The sequence below is a fragment of the Takifugu flavidus genome, chromosome 19 (assembly GCF_003711565.1).
Source record: "Takifugu flavidus isolate HTHZ2018 chromosome 19, ASM371156v2, whole genome shotgun sequence".
NCBI classification, from domain to species: Eukaryota; Metazoa; Chordata; class Actinopteri; order Tetraodontiformes; family Tetraodontidae; genus Takifugu; species Takifugu flavidus.
Genome location: NC_079538.1, coordinates 10,833,216 through 10,853,544, shown reverse-complemented (window position 1 = coordinate 10,853,544; position 20,329 = coordinate 10,833,216). Strand labels below are relative to the sequence as shown.

Genomic DNA, 20,329 nt, shown 5'->3' with positions numbered 1-20,329 from the left:
GCTTAAAATGGTCCAAATCTATGACCTCATTTTTGTGCACCTGTCTTGCTCCCAGGCTACTGCGGTGCTGACGTCAAAGCACTTTGCACAGAAGCAGCCTTGGTTGCATTACGTCGCCGTTACCCCCAGATCTACAGCAGCAGTGTCAAACTGAAGCTGGATATCACCTCTATTGTCCTGGGACCTGGTGACTTCATCAAGGCCATGAGGACAATCGTGCCAGCATCCCAGAGAGCCCTGGCACCCGCAGGTCGAGCTCTGTCCCCAACCCTCAGGCCCCTCCTGGCCGCTTCTTTCTCTTTGGTGCTCAAAGCTCTGCTCCGAGTCTTCCCCCATGCCCAGTTTTCTGACCGGGACAACATGCATTGTAAGAATTTGAGAATACTTATGCTAAGATTTATGGACTCTTTCACCTGCCTCACTTGTTTGTTTACTTGTGGAATTTTATCATAGATTTCCTTTGTTCCAGCTCATTGCCAAAGTGATTTATGTAGAACATCCCCTGATCCCATCACTCTGTTTTCACATCAATAACCCAACTCCCTCTCAGCAAAACAATGTTAAAAGCAGATTATCCTTGACCAGTGGGAGATTGCTTGCGGCAGTCGTACAGCTTTCTCCAACCAACGCAGTAGAAACAGTTTCTTTCTCTCCCTGCTAGGCGGTGACAATCAACTATTTGAAGAGGACTTGTACAGCGATGATGACAATGAGGAAGTCTCTGCTTCCATCTTTGAAAGTCAGACTGTTGCATCACCAGAGAGTCAGCTCTCGTCTTCAGCAGCACACAGACCCTTCCTTCATTTCACCTCGTGAGTGTTTGAAAAGAAATCGCCACTGTCAGTTCTGGTCTATCATATCGTGTATCTATTTGCTATCAGATACAACTTACTAGTGTAATGATCCATGAATTTAAATAACTTTAAAACATTTGATAGGGTAATATTTGATTACTGTGACAAAGCTGGAAAGGTCAACCTTTAGAGAGACACACACACACACACACACACACAATGAGTCTGATATTAGCATGCTATGTGCTGGTATTTGTTTTAAAAATGCCATATAGCATTGATTTTAGTTTCATAACAGAGGTCTATTCTTTTTGGGGGGAGGGGGGGGGGGATGGAGGTAATGGCTTGCCAGGATGAAAAAAAAAATACATGTATCTTATCTCCCTGTATGACTCATGAGGAAATAAATATAGAGAAATTTGCCTTTGTCTATGTAAATATTGCCAAGAAGAAAATAAAAAAAGCAGGAAAAAAACCCACTTGTGCTGTGACGTGACCCTGTAAATGATGGTGCGGCTGCCTGTCAGTGTTCATTGTGTAACGGATAAGAACAAAACTAACCGGACTGTCATCTGTCATTAGATCTGTTCTCCGACAGCCCATAGCGTATCGTCCTCGTTTGCTCCTGGCCGGGCCGCCGGGCTCAGGACAAACCTCTCATTTGGCTCCTGCCTTGCTGCATCACTTGGACAAGCTGCCAGTGCACCGCCTGGATTTGCCCACCCTGTACTCCATCAGCGCTAAGACGCCAGAGGAGTCCTGTGCTCAGGTGCCACACAGATGTGTTTAAAAATGCAGATGTTTTCACAAAAGAACCACTGTTAAACTTCTAAAAATATAACTTGTTTGTATATGTGCTTGTGTACACTCTTTATGTGGTTGTAGGTTTTCCGCGAAGCACGCAGGAGCGTGCCCAGTGTTGTGTTCATGCCGCATGTCTCGGAATGGTGGGAGACCGTGAGCGACACTGTGAAGAGCACGTTCCTCACCTTGCTGCAGGATGTGCCCTCTTTTAGCCCTGTCCTTATCGTTGCTACTGCTGAGAGCCACTATTCACAGCTGCCAGATGAGGTAGGAGTACAGCATACCTGAGACCTGAGTTGACATTTTTAGGAAATTGTGGTGAGTGACTACATGGTCAATTGTTACACATCTATTTTTATACTTTCCATTAGAGATGTGTGTGTAGAGATATAATTGTTTGCCAAATTTATGCCAGCAGTTTTAAAAATGAATTCTTCAGAAATTTATGGTATTGACAATCTACTGTACATCATATCAATTCTGTCATGTCATTAATAATGAACTAGGTTACTGTGAAAAAAGCAATTTTTTTCATGATCCTAGAACACACAATTATTTATACTAAGGAGTAAAAAAAATGGTTTTGTTTTCCTGTGTTTTTGTGGGGTTGATGATGAACTCCACAAATTAGTCCAGTCTTACACAGTCAAGGTTATTTGCTCTTGTTGCTTTTATGTGCCTTGACTCCATCTCCTTTTTTGTCATTTAATCTACTGCTCACTGGGCTTCCTGGACTCTTTTGTCTTTCTGTGAAGTCTAAACCTGAGTCAGAACACTTGCCGTGGGCTAGTCTGAAAGGGGCTGATTGCTTTGGACCAGAGGAAATAGGTCTTTGTCTTGTCAGGCAACAAAAAGACTTTAATTAGGTGTGGGTCCTGGAACCCCTGTATCTTCACCCAGGGACATGCATATCAATATGGCTTTGCAGATTGTGCCATGTGTCCTTCTATCTGGCTGCTCTTTTGGCATTGTTTATACTCCAGATTGTTTAAGCTTGTTTGAGGATGTTTCCTTATCTGTAGTTCCCTTGTACGGTACTCATCTTTAGCTTCTGGAATAGGAGTTGCCTCTTATCTATTTGTTTCATTTCCTTTTCTTGACCGCTTTATCCCTTTCAGGGTCACGGGAACGATGCTTTTGTTGTTTTGGATATTTTTTAAGTAATATCCTTACCTTGTTAACAACAGTGCCCCCCACCATTGCCCAATACTCGGGCCTAATCACCGTATTATTCAATAATGTGTTTTTTGAAAGGTACTTCGTATATCCTGAAGGTATTGAAATGTTAACCTTTAAAAACCATCATAAAAGATAAAGAACTTTGGTGTGATGATTAAATTAATTAATGTTATAAATGAATTCAGGGATTCAGATGCCTTGCCGTTCGGCCTCCGGTCATTTCCTCTACTATCCAGGTGTGCGCATGAGCTCTCTGTGGACTCCTGTAAAGAACTATAATGTAGTCAGTCCAACTGAATTAATGCCTTAGGCATGAATAATTTTCAGACAAATTACTAAATGAGTAGGATCTTACACTGGTTACTTCTTCAGCAGCTGTCTCTTGTTTGATAATGTTCCATTCTATTGCCTTCATACTATCACACTAACTATTTGAAAAGTGTCCCAGTAGATGGTTTGGAGTCACGTTGGAGGAGTTTTGTTTTTAATTTTTCAAAGCAGGAACACGCTGGAGTCACTGGTGCTTGAAGTGAATTCACTATCTATATCAGAGCGTTGGTTCACTCTTTGGCACAAAAGACACAGTGACAGCTGCCGTCCCAGCTTTAAACCTCAGCAGGGAACAGGCAGCATATCGCCCCAGCCAGAGCTGACAGAAATGGCTATCCTGGTTCTCTTTTATTCTCCCAGCCGCCATTCACTCTGCATAGATTTAATTCCTCTTGGAGGACTGATTGTAGCAGTGAAGTAGATGCAATTAGAATAAGAAATTATACCCTGTTTCACCTGCTGTTCAGTATCAATAGTTTTAGAGACATTTTTCATAGAAAAAATGGATAATGCAAAAGAAGTTGCACAAAATATATTGTATCTTAGTCTAAATAGTGACATATTACTGATGTAAATGGCAACAGAGAAAAATGCAACTGCAAGATAGAAATTTGTGATTTCCTCAGTGAATTGGAACAGACACGTAACGTTACAAAGTCAGTCATGACAAATGTTTCAAGTTTTGTAGGCCTTGAATTGATTGGTTGATGGAGGCATGCACATTTTATTAGTTCTTTCCAGCCAGACATTCATCTTTTCTTTGTAGAATCAGCTCTCTTCCCCCTACCGCTGCCTCGTTTAACTGTTCATCTCTCCGATCCCTCCGTGTCAACACTCAGTCAGACTTAGCATGAAAATACTTAGAATGCCTGCTGTGTGCTACATCTGTTTTGACAGGAATTGGCTTCTCGGTGCTTTTTATCACTTTTTTTCCCTCTCTTCTGAGAAGACTGTAAAATCTTGAGAGGAATAAGAAAAGTAGTGCAGAAAGAAAGGGAACACAAACATGTCATTGGCAAAGGAGAGGGTCGATGGGAGAGACAGATTGGGTATAAAAGTGCTTAGTCAGCAGCAGGGCTTACTGTCAAGAGCAGTCTAGAGTTCCATTATTGAAGGGACAGCGATTCTTAAAGCCTCCCCATAGCCAGAATATAGATAAACAGCTTTTGTCTTTCTCTGTTAGTACTTTCTAAACTTTCTAGTGCGCATGAATCTTGTGAGAACTACGTGTAACATTGTCAGTCGGCTTATGACAAACCAAGCAGGTTTCAGTCAGCTTACAAAAGAATGTATAAAAATTTCTTTTTCATTATGTTTTCTTGTTTAATATAATGTATAACACACAGAACACTCTCGGGACCTTTTATGGTTCACACTTGGCAATTCTGGTGAATGTAGGTGAAGAGCATGTTCCAGAGGAGCTATGGGGAGGTGGTGACTTTGTGCCCTCCTGGAGAAGAGGACAGGAGGAGCTTCTTCTCTGAATTGCTTCTGGTTCAAGCAGCAAGGGCTCCACCGCGCCACAGACACACAGGTAATTATTATTATTCATTATATAAAGCATATCAATTTTATGTCTATTTCTCTGTCCTCAACCAATCAAAATCAGTACATCCACATCTATAATTCTAAAATTGTGGCAGACTCCCTCATCCTCCGCTACCTACCATTGCTGTAGTCTTCACTGATCCTCAACCTCTCTATTCTGGTTAAATATAAGAGAAATATTGCTTTAAACCTTCAAATGGAAGTATCACCCACTGCTCATGCCCACTTTCCTCACTGATGTAAGGTAGGGGTCTCCTGCTTTAACTGCCTGGTTCCCTTCAGGGGTCCTAAGACAGCAGTCTGACATCCAGCAGGGGGCTGGTCAGAAGAGCAAGGAGACTAATTGTGAGAGGGCCCAGGCACTATTATTCCAACTTAGAATCTTTTTTTGTTGTTTTTGCTCGTTCAGTGAAGTGGGCCTAGGTTCTGGGGAACTCTCCTAATGATATCAGCAAATGCCTTGGGCAAGGACTTGTGTCTCGGGAGGGCGAGGGAAGATATCTGCTCGCCTTCCTCGCTTCATCACTGTGTCAGTGGCCAGAGGCTGTTTCATACTGTATTTCAAGTCCGCCGTGTGGGAAGGAATGTAGCTGTATTGTTTTCATCAGCTGCAGGAATCCCAAGGCCTGTTTTTCCCCACACAAGCATATCTGAACTGATGTTCAGAGAGAGAGAAGTGTAAAAGCATCACTTTTAACCATTTTATCTATACATCACATTTGTAATGTGATCCATGTGCTTTGTGTAGTAACATGCTGCTGGAGATGAATGCACAAAATAATTTTATTTCATTTGCTTCCTCTTTAATGTGTTTCCTGTTGAAGCATTGTGTCAGGATTTATACCATAATTGCACTTGTGTCTTTGTTTCTGACTTTTGTTGCTGATATCCCTAAAGAGAGGTGTAGAGAAATACTGCCAGTGGCTGAAGATTCAGGGTCCAGAGTGCTATCAGCAGAGGAACAGCGCCGCCTAGCTGAACAGGAGGAGAACATACTGCGAGAGCTCAGGCTCTTTCTCAGGGATGTAACCAAGCGCCTGGCTACTGACAAGCGTTTTAACATCTTTAGCAAACCAGTTGATATTGAGGAGGTATGAAAAGAATTAACCACACAAAATTCCAAGATGTGCTGGCAGTTGACTTTATTTCAATGCACATTTCAGGTGTCAGACTACCTGGAAGTCATTCGGCAACCTATGGACCTTTCAACCGCCATGACAAAGATTGACACCCACCAGTACCTAACTGCAAAAGACTTCCTCGTGGATATTGACCTAATTTGCAATAATGCATTGGAATACAATCCTGACAAGGATCCTGGAGGTGAGGAGGAAAATTATTTTAATGTAAATACACAAACTCGCATATGTATAGTCTTGATTACTACCAAACTATTTGTTTTCTTTCCTTTCTGAATTGTGCACTGAAAAACACACATTTTTCATGCTCATTTTAAATCCTTTTTAAAACTTTTATGGTTAAAACAGTAAATAGCTTGTTGAAATTGGTTATCCAGTCATTTTAATTTTTTAAAACTGCACCATTAACTCACAAGAGTTGGGTGTCTAAACTAATGGGAGCTGTAGTCTACCACCCCAAATGAATAAGTCATGCCTGTCTTTCCAGGTGAAGGTGTAAGGACAGCAAATGATACAGTACAGGAGAAAATGCAATTAGATTGTTTAGTAAAGAAGAATAACAATAGCTTCTTGTCTGCTTAGCGGTGTTTGGTCAAGGGAATACAGTTGAAGGCTTGCCCAATTACACCTCTGGCAAAGTTCTGCTGTACTTCACAAAGTCCTGGGAAACAACCTCATTATCTCCCTGTGGTCTGTTCCTGTGTCCTTCATACTACGTTTATATGTTGGTTTTTTTTTTTACTTTGACCGCTTTCCCATAAGCTTGTTTTAATCAGCTTTATTTATATCGCATATCGTTTTACGTTTGAATATGAGTGCCATAGACAATCCTTGTTCTAGAAAAGGAATTAACAGTGTTCTGTGAGCGTGTCAGTTTGTTGTCACGTTCCTGCTGCTTGTAAATTGGGATGTTAGGCAAGTTTTGTAAGGGTGCTGATGAACGTCTGTCATCCCTACCAGCCTTTCACACCATTTTACCAACATACATTTTTGCCCTTTTAATGCACATTCATGCAAACATACTGTCAATAAAACAGTGCATGATTACACACAAAGTCACGCACAGGCACAAATTGCCTCTATTGCAATTAGGCCAGCAATCCTCTAATTAGACGGAGGAAGCTGGCAGATTGTGACCCTCTACCACTCTCTGCCTGAACCGCTCTCCCCCTGGCTGCCATAATGAGAGAGTGCCTGTTTACAGTGGCTATGCTTTCAGCCTGCCTCTTCAGCTCAGCTTTTTTTTATTTTCCCCTCTATGGTTGCAGGGAAAAGAGAGGATATAATGATGCAGTGGTACAGTGAAGGGGAAAAAGGAATGTAAGTCGTGGAGGTGTAGAACTACGTTAAAACAATGTTTGATATTGCATGGAGACGTGTATCCAATGTGTATTAATTGGGAGAAGTGGGGATCCTGTGAAGCGGTAATCCTTCACATCTTACTTTCTCACCAAATACTAGCTATCATTGTGCCCAAACTGTGAGAAAGTGCTCCAGTCCCTGTTCTCATGGACACAGGGAACTCCCCTTCCACAGCACCGACTGTCAATTAATACACCTCTACTGTGGCAAAGAGTACAGTTACAATCATGCAGGCAGAAAGCAAGTGTTGTGGCTTGTGACACACTATTCTTTCTGTGGTGTTGCAGACAAAGTCATCAGACACCGAGCCTGTAGTCTAAAGGACACAGCCCATGCTATCTTTGCTGCCGAGCTGGACCCCGAGTTTGACCGCATGTGCGAAGAAATCAAGGAGGCGCGCAAGAAGAGAGGTAAGGAAATCCAATGAAAGAAGGTTTTTCCCATCCTCTTAATAAGCCTGTGCAGGATCCAACATGTTCTTAATTAGAACATGTATTAATTCATAGGGGTATATTACTTCTTAAGCAGAAAAATAAAACTGCCTCGTCCATTCTGACTGTATGGATCTTTATTTGGTTTTTAAAGTTGTTTTTTTTATTGATTTTAACCGCAGTGAATAACACGGTTCTAGGGGGAAATTCTGTTGGGTAGTCTGATATTGCTTGATGGAATAGACAGTTTTTAATGTGGATGACGGAACAGAAGAAGCGCTGCCTGAGGCTGCAGTGTTCCAGACAGTACTTTCTGTACTAATATCTGTCCAGCACTCTGCATCTGTACACTCACCAAACAGCCCCAAGCACTGCGAAGGGGATCTAGTTCGAGTCTAAATTACAGTTGTACACAGTTAAACCATACACCTAACTTTTCATAGAGGCTGACTAATTTGAGCACTGATATTGAACACAGACACTTCTGAGGATTCTGTTGCAACCTCTTGCCATCAAAGTAGAGGTTATGGATGATTGTAGCCATGACAAGAATGCTCTGGAAACATGATATTCATGGTAAATAACATGATTTCCAGTAGAGCTTGATAGGACATACCTCCGTTAGCATTCTTGGCTTCACTGTGGTTTAAAATGATCTCCTGCTGGTGCCAGTAAGAAACATTAGTTTTCAAAAGTTTGACCACCTAAAAGCTGAATTTCTCTATGGACGTTTCACTTCTTTTAAAGCTGCAATATGACATGTAATGAATATTATTTTTTTCTGTTATTCATTGATTCATTTTACCTTTTCTAGGTTTGTTTTAAAGAAAAAACAAATCCTATGAAAGCAACAAGTACTTATCTACAATATGCACAGCCTTGTACCTTGAGGACCCACTGACTTCTGAATTAAGTACCAAGCTGACTCATGCAGTAGTCAAAGAAGAAGCAGTTTTCAGAAGTTCCTTTTACTTTTTCATAGTAGTTCTTCTTTTAGCAACTAAAAGCACTGGATGCCAAATGAATATTGCAGAAGCAGAAGTCAACTGCCTAAGAGGAGGAATACAGAAGTGTAAATATTTTATCCTGCAGTCAAGGTTCTCCTATAAAACTATCAATTAGCTTAGTGCAGTATTATTTAAACCCTCCAGTGCATCTGCAGGGATTTTTCTTGCTCATGGACAGATGAGAAGCACTACAATGAATTTGGCCTAAAACCTAAATATCACTTGTCACATATGGAAATGCCTCATTTTTAAAGGGTGAAAGTCACAGTTTGTCTAGTTTTTATTCACAACACGCTCGAAGTTTAAATGTGAATGTATATAGGGTGATTACATGTGATCATGTGACATATATGTAGCTATTCCCTTTCTTCATTTTAAATCCCCAGGCCACCTTTTTTGCATTACACTAGATCTATTAAAAGATGAACATTTTCGTAGTCTGTCGTCAGTTATTCCAACTCAACGTGTAGCCACAGAAAACCTGGAGGGTGTTGGGTAATGCATCCATAAAATGATTACTACCTTATCTTTCTTGGTTCCTGCTGTGGCTATTTCACCTGCAATTTCCACATCAAAATGAAATGTCTGGCAGTACCATTATCATGGGAGTCCACCTATAATAGGACATTGTCTTTTTTAATAACACTGACTCTATGATCATTGCAGATATCCAAACCCCGGTACAACTAACGCCAGCATTGACTACAGTGGCACCCAAAAAGCCCCAAACTCCAGGAGAGGAGCAGATCAGGATCAAGACCCAAGGGGAGGTCCTTCACAGGCAGTACACCACAAGTGAGTATTCAAACTTACTGAACTTGTGTAGTTGAGCTTCCTACTCAAACAAAGGCAAAAACATTTCTTATCTTATTATCATGGGTTCGAGCTAACTGTCATTCCTCCCTTTTTTCGGCCTCTGACGCAGCAGACAGTTGTGTGTGTGACAACAGCATACCAATGTACGCTAGGCCGCACAGCTGTCTGTTCAGACATACACATGCAGTTCTCAGCAGTGCAGAAGCAACACACTGAGCAGCCTCATTAGAGAGGCTGTTCTCTCCTAACCATTCAGAACATGACCACGCCACAGAGCAATTACATGCCCACCTGTGGCAAATGGCAGGTGCCTAAGGGTGATAGTTGGGCCAAGTATGGGCAGGGGGTAGACTAATGAGGCTGTTACCTGAATGAATCTGAGGTAAGCTGGTTTTGAATGTAATCGGCAAAAATGCCCTGTAGCTTCCAGAAACATCAAGGGTTGGGGGGAGGAAAAAAAAGAAAGCACCATCTTTAGCAGATGCTGAGAATCCAGACAGGACCGACAGATGTGAACCCTGCTCCTTGTAGCAAAGGTTGTTGTACATTTAACCAACACAAGGTGGTGCTTATCTCTCCTGAATGAAATGGATGCTGTTTGGGAAAATGTATGGGGTTATCAGGAAACCTTTGCTGGCCACTATAAACACTGCTGACTGGTGACTTCAGGCATATTTAAGTTTCACCCACACAAGGCAGTTTATCATGTACCCCTAATTTAGAAGTAATATTTTAATGAACATGTAATATTCAGATATATTCATTTATCGCCTTGAATAATTCACTCTAGGATGAACTAATGGAGCTATCTAAGGGTTATTTTTGGCTAGTGGGTCGGCAAATAGACTCACTCCAGAGCTCCACTTAATATATCCTAAATTTCAAGATGAATTGATCCCATCCTGCTTCAGTAAAGAAAACGGTTACTCACACGCCGATAACATTGTGAAACAAAAGCACAGAAGAAAAAGAGTGTAATTTTAATAAGCTTTTTGAATATTTGTTTAATCCGCTGCCATTTAAGGGTGACAGCCAGCATCAGCGCAGCATATGCTTCTTTTCGCACGAGTTGTTATCTATAAAGCCAAATGTCACAGCTCCGGACCACAAACTTAGATGCTCTTCTGAGAGTCGTTATCAGCTTCCACCAGAGGCTTAATTAATTAGGCTAACGCAGTTGATTAATTTGTGACATCGGCAGCCAGTTCTCACCTGGAGCACCCCAGCAAGGCAGCTATTAGGCTAATTGATTATGGGGTTAGTCGCGTTTGAAGGTAAGAAACAGCTCTCGGAGAGTGCTTTTTATTTTTTGGGGAAAAAAAGTCTAACGACTTTCACCCATTCACTTATTGTGGGGTTTTGTAACATTCACTTTAACCTCTAGAAAGTCAGAAGAAGTCATAGAGGGTAAAGGAATCCTAGATAATACCTGCAGGGCTGGTCTATCTTACTATTTTTTGGTATCTGCAATTCTACAGGGTCTTTATCTACACCACCTCTACATCTCCTTCCTTATATTTCCTGTTGACCTAGAGAGGAGACCTGGCTCTGATACAGTATTGAGGGTAGTGGCAGGGGTGAGTTGTGCAATTTAAAACCATGAAAAAACCTATATGGACACATCCAGGATGGCTAAGGACATTTCTAAAGCAGGTGGTAAAATATGGCACCTTAAAAGCCCAGTTATTGATATCTGGTTTGCGAGGGAAGCTGCAGTCTCTGTCCGGATGGGGGACACCTTTCTACTGCTAATGCACAAGAAAACTGGACGTTATACTTTCCATTAGCTGATATGGATGGCTCTGTCGTTTCCTTTCCTACCTCAGTCTCATGAGTGTTCTCTACTTCCCACCTCCATTCCTCCGCCAATCTTTCCCAGGAGGTGCTGAAAACCCGAGGTACATTACCTGGGCCACAGCCCCCAGGTTCATGCACAGTTCATCACGTCAGTGATCTAGTTCATGCAGAGTGTCTTGCGTTCATTTATAATTGAGCCTTGCGCTTGTATGGTTTCTACAAATACAGACACAAAGAGACAACTGTTTGGCTTAACTTTTTTGACCTGTCATTTAGGTTCACTCAGTGTTTTCCATTACAACTTGACAAGATTGTTGAACCGTAAGTGGAAAAATCCTAATAATGGTGCAGCTTCACCACGCACAACGCGTCCTTCAAGGTGTCCAAGGCAGTATCAACCATGCTGCATTCATTTTCCCACTCTTATTCTGTTGTATCTCACATGAAGGTATACATCCCTTGTTGTCATTGCTGCTGTCCATTCATCACAAGACCTTGAGACATTTAATGTCATAGTAAATACCAAAACTGCCTTGTACATCAGGCGGAAATAATTATTGCTTTCGAGTGGATGGCTGGAACGTTTTACCGAGAAGGAAAGGACAAGTGTCACATTACTTAACAGACATTGTGATTGTCACATTGAGGTGAAGGGTGATACTACCTTTATTATGTAGCACCTCCTTATGTTCAAAGGTTTGCTGGTTGCTATTTTCTTGTTTTAATTGCAACATTCATGAAATTAATTGTCAATATATAGGCATCACCTCTGGTTTTGTCTAATACAGGTTGAATTCTGTGCAACGGATGCAATACATGGTCAATCACCACAAACAAGTTGTGTACTTAAACACAAAATGTCTCCTTTGATAGCAAAGCCCCAGAATTATTATTAAGAATTTAAAGTGGACAAGGAGTTTCCTGAAGCTTCTTATTGAATAGCGGGAGAAAGCAATATTGACTAGCGCATTTTCAAAGCCCAAAGCGTCCACTAATAAAATCCATGCAAAGCAGGCAAATAAGTAAATAAGCAAGCAAATAAGTGCTGAGCTTAAGCTGCCATTTTCTGGGCACAGATGCCTCTCGGATCATTGTTGCACCAAGCGTGAAATGAATCATCTATGATTTCTCTTGCTTCCGTTTATTGTTTCTGGGCTCAGATGAGCCGAGATCAGTATTAGTGTCACCGAACATTCATCCACTGTATACAGATTTCTGCAAACAGTTGCTACTGTGGGTGAATTTTGGCTGATGATTTTCTTCACAAGGGTTTTCTCATTGTGATTTAGATGAAGAAAGATGGCACATGCTTCAAAATAGCTTACTATTCTGCCTGCAACAAATGACAGTGAGGAGTTGCATCGGAATGATTGAGTGTGTTTTGTGACAACAAGCTGTGCAGCCTGTGGGTGTTAGAAAGTTGAAAGAGAGGGAGAAGAAAAGTGTTTTACCCCAGACTCCACTGCATGTCTGTTTTTAAAGTTGTATAGCCTTTCCTCAATCTTTATTACTACCAGTGCTTCATTATAGTTTGACCTCAAGTGACACATTCATTATGACACTTTTCTAAGGTTTATGGGGTTTTTCCTGAGGAAAATTTCACACAGTGCGATACTCTTTCAGGACAGGGAAAACTCTCTTTTTCAGTCTTCTTCCCACACTAAATAACAGATCAGCATCTCATTATCTACTGCAGTTGCTAAATTATACAAGGCCCCTCTGGCTTTTATCCTTTGTTTTTTTGCCATAATGCAGTCAATTACTCAATTTCAGCAAACATCAAAAACTCGTAAACACCACGCAGCCTAATGGGCTGCTTTCCTTTTCTTTGTTTGATTCTGATATGTTGTAATTGACTGGAACACTTTGCTCTGTTATGATGTGTTGGTGGGTGATTCGTTAAAATGTTTTATAGATTTTTCTTATGGTGTGTTCTAAATTGTCTTTTGGACTTTGTGGCCTACTTGATAGACTGGAAAGACCACAAATACAAGGTTTATGATGTTGGCGAGCAGAGAGTACTGATGCCTAAACCTCTGTATGATCAAAACTGTAAGCCTCTTTAAAGATTTTGTTTTTGAACTATAATGGCACCATCAAAATTAACATGGCTGTATTCTCCCGCAGCAGCAACTTTGGGTCTTTGTAGAAATGTATATGAAGTCCGCTCCTTCCACTCTAGCATGTGATGTATGGTAATATATGCAGAATCTGGTTGTTAAAATTTAGTTTTAATAAAATTTGGATTTCCTAACTTAATGTGGGGTTTGCACGCTTGAAGAAATTATTCTCAAATCTCCGCTCTTTATTACACCATGAAAAATAGGTTTAAAGTTATGAAAAAAGTTTTGAAACATAATTAAGATAAGTGTGGGAGGAATAGAATTATGAAGTTTTCCTGCTGCAGAAAATCCCTCAAAAGCCCTACTGCTATGTTCAAAGTGATATTTTTGGGGGGGCAGCAAGCATTTGAACAGCAAAGTGAACTGTATATAGTTTGAGGAAAAACTTGTAGTATTTGGAAAAGCAGTATTTAATTTTTTTTTCTTCTGTCAAAATCAGCCGGAACATTTCAAACCGTCCGCTTTCATGCCGTCTTCCAGAAAGACTGCTGAACTAAATGAACCGGCGCGCGTCGTTTGTGCCACCAAGATGGTCTCCGTGCATGTTTATGCTGCGGGCGACAGACTTTTCTCCCGCAAGGCTTTCATACTGTGTTTGTGTAGCTTGACATCTTGAACAGTACTCGAAGCTGCTGGTGCATTAGGCCATATCTGTCATCTACGAAGAGAACACTGTAAGAAATGCCATCCCATCGGCCATTTACTGAACAACAGAGAGAGGAAGGACAAAGAGAAGGCTGCTCTGACTGATTTATATCCTCACTTCTTGCACTATGAGACTGTTTTTTCCTCTTTGTTGATATTACTGTGCAAGTCATGAAATGGATCCTTTTGTTGGGGTGCTTTTGAGACACACACAGTGCACATGTGTGAATTAGCTACATTGGATTCTAATCTTTTGAAACATTTGAGGTGGGGTCACTCCTGAGGCTGGATTCTAGTGTTAGACATAACAAGGAGAGTTGAATCTGTGTGGGGAAGGTGCAGAGGGAGGGACAGCAGAGAGAAGTGACGGATTTCCTTCATTACACCAAGCAAGATCGGGATCATTTATTGATCCCGACATTTCATTAAGTGTCAGTGTGAAGTGCCACATCAGGAGAAAAATGCCTGCATTCCTTCTATCACCTAGTAAATGCTGGGCTCTCTGTCATCTTCTTTTCCCTCTTTTCTTTTGCAATCTTTTGTTACTCGTTTGTTAAATTTTTTTTAAAATAAAGTGTTCTTGCTGCCGCTACTTTTGTGTTTCCATATAGGAAGAGGTGAAAATATGAAATGACATTTACTATTAAAATGAAGACAAACATATGAACATATATTTATAACTGAATTCGTTTAAAAATTAAAACGACTTTAAAAATCTGCCAAAAAATAGCTGAAAAGTGAAAAAAAAATAGTCATGCATCACTATAATTTAGGTAATCTCTTTGAAAGGATGTGTTATTGATTTGACAATATGTCAAATTTTTTAAGATAGTCTAAAATTAACGATTGGAAATTTAAGTCATCAGCAACTGTTGAATTGCAATTTGTTCGGCAGTCATGGGAGGGAAATCCAGCCTTTGTGTTGTGTTAATTACAGCTCAGTGGGATGATTCAGATAAAGAACAAAGAGGAATGAGTTTAGTCAGACTGGGGAAAATAAAATGGAATAGACTCGCTCACACTTGCTTAATATACACCAAAATAATGTATATTAAGCATTTATGTGTGAACACAGATGCAAAAATTCCAGTATCTTTATTATTTCAATGCAAGGAAGGCATAAAAGACCCCTTTAAAAATATATATCGATGCCATTAAAATGACTTTTAGAATGGGTATTTAATATGTTAGTCTGTTCCTTTTAATTTAGAAAAAAGAAAATAATTAAAACATGTAAAAGACACCTTAATTTAACAGGAAATACTTTTGAGAAGCAGTTTTGCTGTTAATACAATAACACAACTCAAAATCCAAGACTCTCAAAATCATGAAAAAGTGAGTCTCTGCACCTCTAGCCTATATGCTGCTTTGATCGTGGTCCACAGGCATTTGGATGCAGAGAACTGCACGACACCACCCCTCTCATCCTGCTCCTGCCTGCTCTGGGTTTGATTTCTGACCTTTACTGCCCAATTCCGCAGTGTGTGTTCACGCTTGCCTGCAAACGCACCTGCTCACTCAGATGCAACACTGATTTTAAGTCTTCTCTTGTCCTACCGTGAAATGATTAGCATTAATGCAGTGAGATGTATATTTATGGGTATTCATTCACACATTGGGAGTGAGAAGTGTCATAACAGGTTAATAAACGAAATGGTCACATGCAAATTGCAACCCATCAGATGTACTGTAACATAAAGAACAAGCTTTTGAAATGCCAACTTCTCCATTTAGAGAATTATTGTGAGGCTTTGTGACTCTGGAATGGACACATTAAGGCTCATTGTTCTGTTTTGTGTTAACATCTGAGGTGTAATGAGGGTGCGTGTTCTGCCAGCAATGGTGGTAGGTACATTGCGGATTCAGTGTTTGGATAAATTTGTAATGAACATGGAATAGCAGTGTGACAGGACAGTTGTGACACATTTACACGTGTCCTAGTCGAAACCAGGACATTTGGAAAGAGGTGGCAGCAGTCGCAGCTTGCTCATACATTAGCGATCGACTAGCAAGCCACCAAACTTCACAATGGCTTAAAACACTTTTGTCATGGTTGTATAATTGTGTGTTTTTCACCTTCCATTTAACCCTTCTGTGAGTATCTAGAGGTTTTATTCAACATCTTCAGATTTTACAGGACAATTTCTCCTTTTAAGCTATTTGATTTTGCCCCTCAAAGCGCTGTAATTATAAAAATACATCTACAGACATTCTCCCTCGCTGGCTCTCAGACACTCGGCACTTATGACACGTGTGCTTGATGTCAAGTTAAAACGTTCCTTCCAAAGCCTGCATTTTGCATGGGTTTGGAACTTTTAATTAATACAAAGTGCTCTGTTTCTATTCCTCCTTCCTCCCATTGGCACAGCTTCCCTCCACAGTAGGCTGTTCATGCTCCAGCACTTTTCATGCATTATTTAAAAGCTGACTATGACTATAAGTCATTTGCTGCCATTCTGTCTCACCTTCTCTTCCCTTAGGAGGATGCTTCATAGCTTGGATAGTGATAGCTGACCCCTTTGAGATCCTGTTCCCCGAGATATGAACCGTTCGTGTCTGCTGCTGTGCGGTTAGAAAAATCTGACTCTGCTGAAGTTTGTCTTTACTTTGTTGTGTACGAGAAAGGAAAGCAAATGCAAGTAAAGCTCAGAGCAGGAAATCAATTTCAAAAGCTTTCAACAGTCTCTGGTATGGCTGACTCACTGATACTTTTTTATATTTGAGCCTTCTGTCCAGAGGAGACAAATGGCGACAGAGAGCATCTTTCCTATATGCGTTCACGCCCAAGAAATCTCAGCCTTCCTGCAGAAACCCAGCAAATGCAGGCACTGCCTTTAAGATTCGGAAATACAGCATTTCCTGGGTATTTGAATCATTTTCTTATGCTGTGCTGCTATTTTCCAGTCTCCGGGCTTGTGTTTTTTGAAATATATCCATCCATGCGTCATGTAACTCTTTACACTTTATTTGGTGTGTGGTGAAATTCGGCAGGCAGCACTTCATTCCAGAAATGGGAAAAACTGCAATGTAATCATTGTGCTGGATGCGAGCAGTTGTGATGGGGGTCAGATATTTGCCTCCCCTTAAATACATTCCATTTATTAAGGTTTTAACAAATACTTCCTTTTTTCTGGAAAAATGTAATAAGATATTGTCTCCACGTTCACCCAAACGACAATTGAAATGTAATTTAGAGCTGATGCGGTCACAGTGGAATACAATAAAAGAGAAAACTCAACATCTTTATTACCAACCTTCTTAGAGCAACGTAGGGAAGAGTCCATGTGGGGTTTTTTGGATATTGTGTGTTGTCGTCTTTATGGTCTGAATGATTACTCCATTAATTGTCAAGATAAATGACAATAAAGGCTGACAGTCACAATAAACCACCTTTAATGACGAGGACAAGGCAGGAAAATGACTACGGTACTTCATTTTCTGAGAAAGATGTACCGTAACATAAAATTCACTGAATATATTATTATAGCTCCGCTGAGAAGATCACAAAAAGAAGTAAATTTTAACTACATCGGGCATATTGCTTGCTTGTCTTCACTTTTTTATTACATTCTTAGAACAGGTTTTTGGTTTCATTTCGCTTCAGTGTTTTAAAAGCCAGTGTTTAATGTTTTTTCTCTTCCTTGTCGCATTTTTCTTTTTCATAGATCATATTAAAAAAAAAAATCGCCGGCGGCCGTCTTGGGGGCGTGGCATCATCCGGAAGAAAAAAAGCTACAAGAAAGGAACAGGGGAGGAGGAGGAGCCTGAGGCCGAAGTGGAAGTGACAGGGCCCAGTGACTCATGTTTGACACAGGACGAGGAATCTTCCTGCGATACCAGCGGCCCCCAGACAAATGGTCATTTACCCTCCACAGAGGAGGAGAGCTCCAACGAGCCCCCAGATGCAGCTGAGGCTCAGACCCTAAATGCTGATGAGCAGCTACAAGAACTAGCATCTAAGGAGGAGTCTGTATCCAAAGAGTGCGAGGACAGCGAGACACCCAGACAGCTTCACTGCTTAGATGACGATTCCCAAGCCGAGGTAAAAGGGGATAACCAGGAGAAACAGGTGTACCCACAGTCCTTAATTGAACTGTCCGAGGCCCAGACAAAGCACACAGACAGTTTCCTGGTGTCACAAATGGACTGTGTGAATGGAAGTGAGTCTATGGACAGCATGGACTCACAGACCCTCAAGGGGAGCAGCGAAGCTGTCAAAAGTACTTCACACAGTGAGGGCTCCAAAAACACTCCAGAACTGGACGAGCACAATGCTACAAACAAGAGGGAAGCGACTCAGGAGCACCTCCCCCAGGATATGATTGAGACAACGGGAAATATCGAGGAAGGTCAAGACAAAGAAGGTATAAAAATCCAGCCACTTAGTGATGTCATCCCAATCTGTATTTGAGTCAGGGTCCAAGCCTGTAAGTGTATCTTTTGGTTATATGTATGTAGTTTGGCTTGTAGCAGGAAAGGCTAGCTGAAAAGAAGACATCATAATATGACGAGGATTCTGGCATGTGGAAATAGCAGGCTGTTTATTCCATCTCCATATGAATTACAAGCTGAGCCTTCACATTTTCTATGAAGTGTTTTTACACCGTCATGAATTGAAAGAGAAGGGGATACGTCCTGTATATATCCAGTACTGCGCCCTGACCGACGGCTGCAAGCTTCAAATCATAATATTGCATTTGCCAAGATGGGTAGATGTTTGTTTTTTCAGGACATCAGGATATTGTAATTCAATTTCTGGTTTGCTTCTGAATATTTTTAGGCTGTTCCCAAGACAGGGAATGCAAGAACAACTGGATAGAGGAGCGAGGGGAATCTGCTGAGGGGGTAGGAGAGCCACAACCAGCCCTCCCTTGTCCTCCAGTAGTCATTGATCACCAGCGTTTATCGGTAAGACATTTTATTAATCCCTTATTATTCTCAGTTACTCTGTATCTGTTCTTGGTTTGAATGCTGATAATGCCAGCTTATCAGTTCAGCATACATGCACTGTAGAAGTGTCTTACAGTCAGGCAAACATTGAATTGGCCATTGTGTGTTTAATACAAAATCTGGATTATGTGCATCATAGCAAGTATCATGGTAATGGAACTAAAGGGTTGTTCAACCCAGTGGTTCCCAAACTTCCCCCCCCCCACCCACTCCAAATCAATCGCACCTCCTTTGTTTTGAATAAATGAAATAATACATAAAGATGTTTTCTTTCTAAAATATGTACATATCACTTCACATTTCAATTTTACAGTTTTTTTATTGTTTGTTATGCTGAAAAATAGCAACACTAACAAACTTTCAACTCAATTTAAAAATATTATATACAGAGCTCACGTCATAGCAGCAGAGAGCCTCCATCCTGATGAAGAGCTTTAACTGGGACTCTTCTTCCTCACTGAGTTCCCTACTCTCCACCATGTTGAACAGCATTGAGGAATTTAAACTGAATTCACCTTTTCAGACCAGATTTGATCCAGAACACTGGAATGAATCAAACACAGTTTTAACCGGAATTTGGCATCTCGGTTAAAATTAATATTTGTTTCTGAAATTGAATTCTAGTATTCATCCAGCATTCAGACAAGTAAATTTAACTTCATATTTTAACATTTTAATTTAGGAACAGTGCAACACCAACAAATTTCAAACTGAAATGAAAACCAGATCTGCCGTGCGGGCGCATTACCGCCACCAGCTGGACTGGAGTGTATAGTAGGAAATGCTCTGACGCTCCCCCTGCAGTTGCACTGCGCCCCCCAGTTAGGGAACCACTGGTTCAACCAATACAAAAGCCATTTATTTTACCAACGATAAAAGAAAAACTGAAGCCTGACTATAGGAAGGATCACCTGATCTAAACACATCACCACCAAAGGGCTTTTGCTGTAATCTCAGTCCATTGATGCACTTGTTTAAATGTCATTGCCTGTGTGGGTGAAGTGCCCTTCTTTAAAAGCAAAATTGCTTTTATACATTTCGACACTCCAAATGTGCCTGAATGACCTGAAAATGGTTTTGATGGTCATACCGACATTACCCCCTGCCCATTTGTAGGGTAACTCTTCATTGCGGGGTTTCTGAGTCAGAAGAAGTAGCTTGACTGATCTCATTTTCGTCATGACACGTCCTATCACATCCAGCGTGTGCTGCTAATCTCAGACACCCTTCTGATTTGGCATTAAGCCACCCTGTTGCCCTCCATCCTCGAATTAGCTTCTGAATAATTATAAGGCTTTCATTATTTAAATGAGGCCTAATAGACTGCAGATGTATTGAAAGTATTCAACAGAAGTCGACTGAAGGTAGGCTGGATAAGAAAACCAGTCGTGGGCAACCAGACTT

General features: G+C 40.9%; 1 protein-coding gene across 2 annotated transcripts in view; it reads left to right on the top strand.

Annotated features, from left to right (window-relative positions):
- Positions 1-20,329, top strand: part of atad2b (ATPase family AAA domain containing 2B) — a 37,385-nt gene that overhangs the window by 7,428 nt on the left and 9,628 nt on the right. For both annotated transcript variants that reach the window (XM_057017734.1, XM_057017733.1), the window contains exons 16-26: positions 56-367; positions 662-812; positions 1,377-1,563; positions 1,680-1,865; positions 4,506-4,641; positions 5,553-5,746; positions 5,819-5,978; positions 7,444-7,566; positions 9,261-9,389; positions 17,641-18,339; positions 18,756-18,883. In XM_057017734.1, coding sequence (XP_056873714.1) covers positions 56-367; positions 662-812; positions 1,377-1,563; positions 1,680-1,865; positions 4,506-4,641; positions 5,553-5,746; positions 5,819-5,978; positions 7,444-7,566; positions 9,261-9,389; positions 17,641-18,339; positions 18,756-18,883 — 2,405 coding nt within the window. The remainder of the gene's footprint in view (positions 1-55; positions 368-661; positions 813-1,376; positions 1,564-1,679; positions 1,866-4,505; positions 4,642-5,552; positions 5,747-5,818; positions 5,979-7,443; positions 7,567-9,260; positions 9,390-17,640; positions 18,340-18,755; positions 18,884-20,329) is intronic.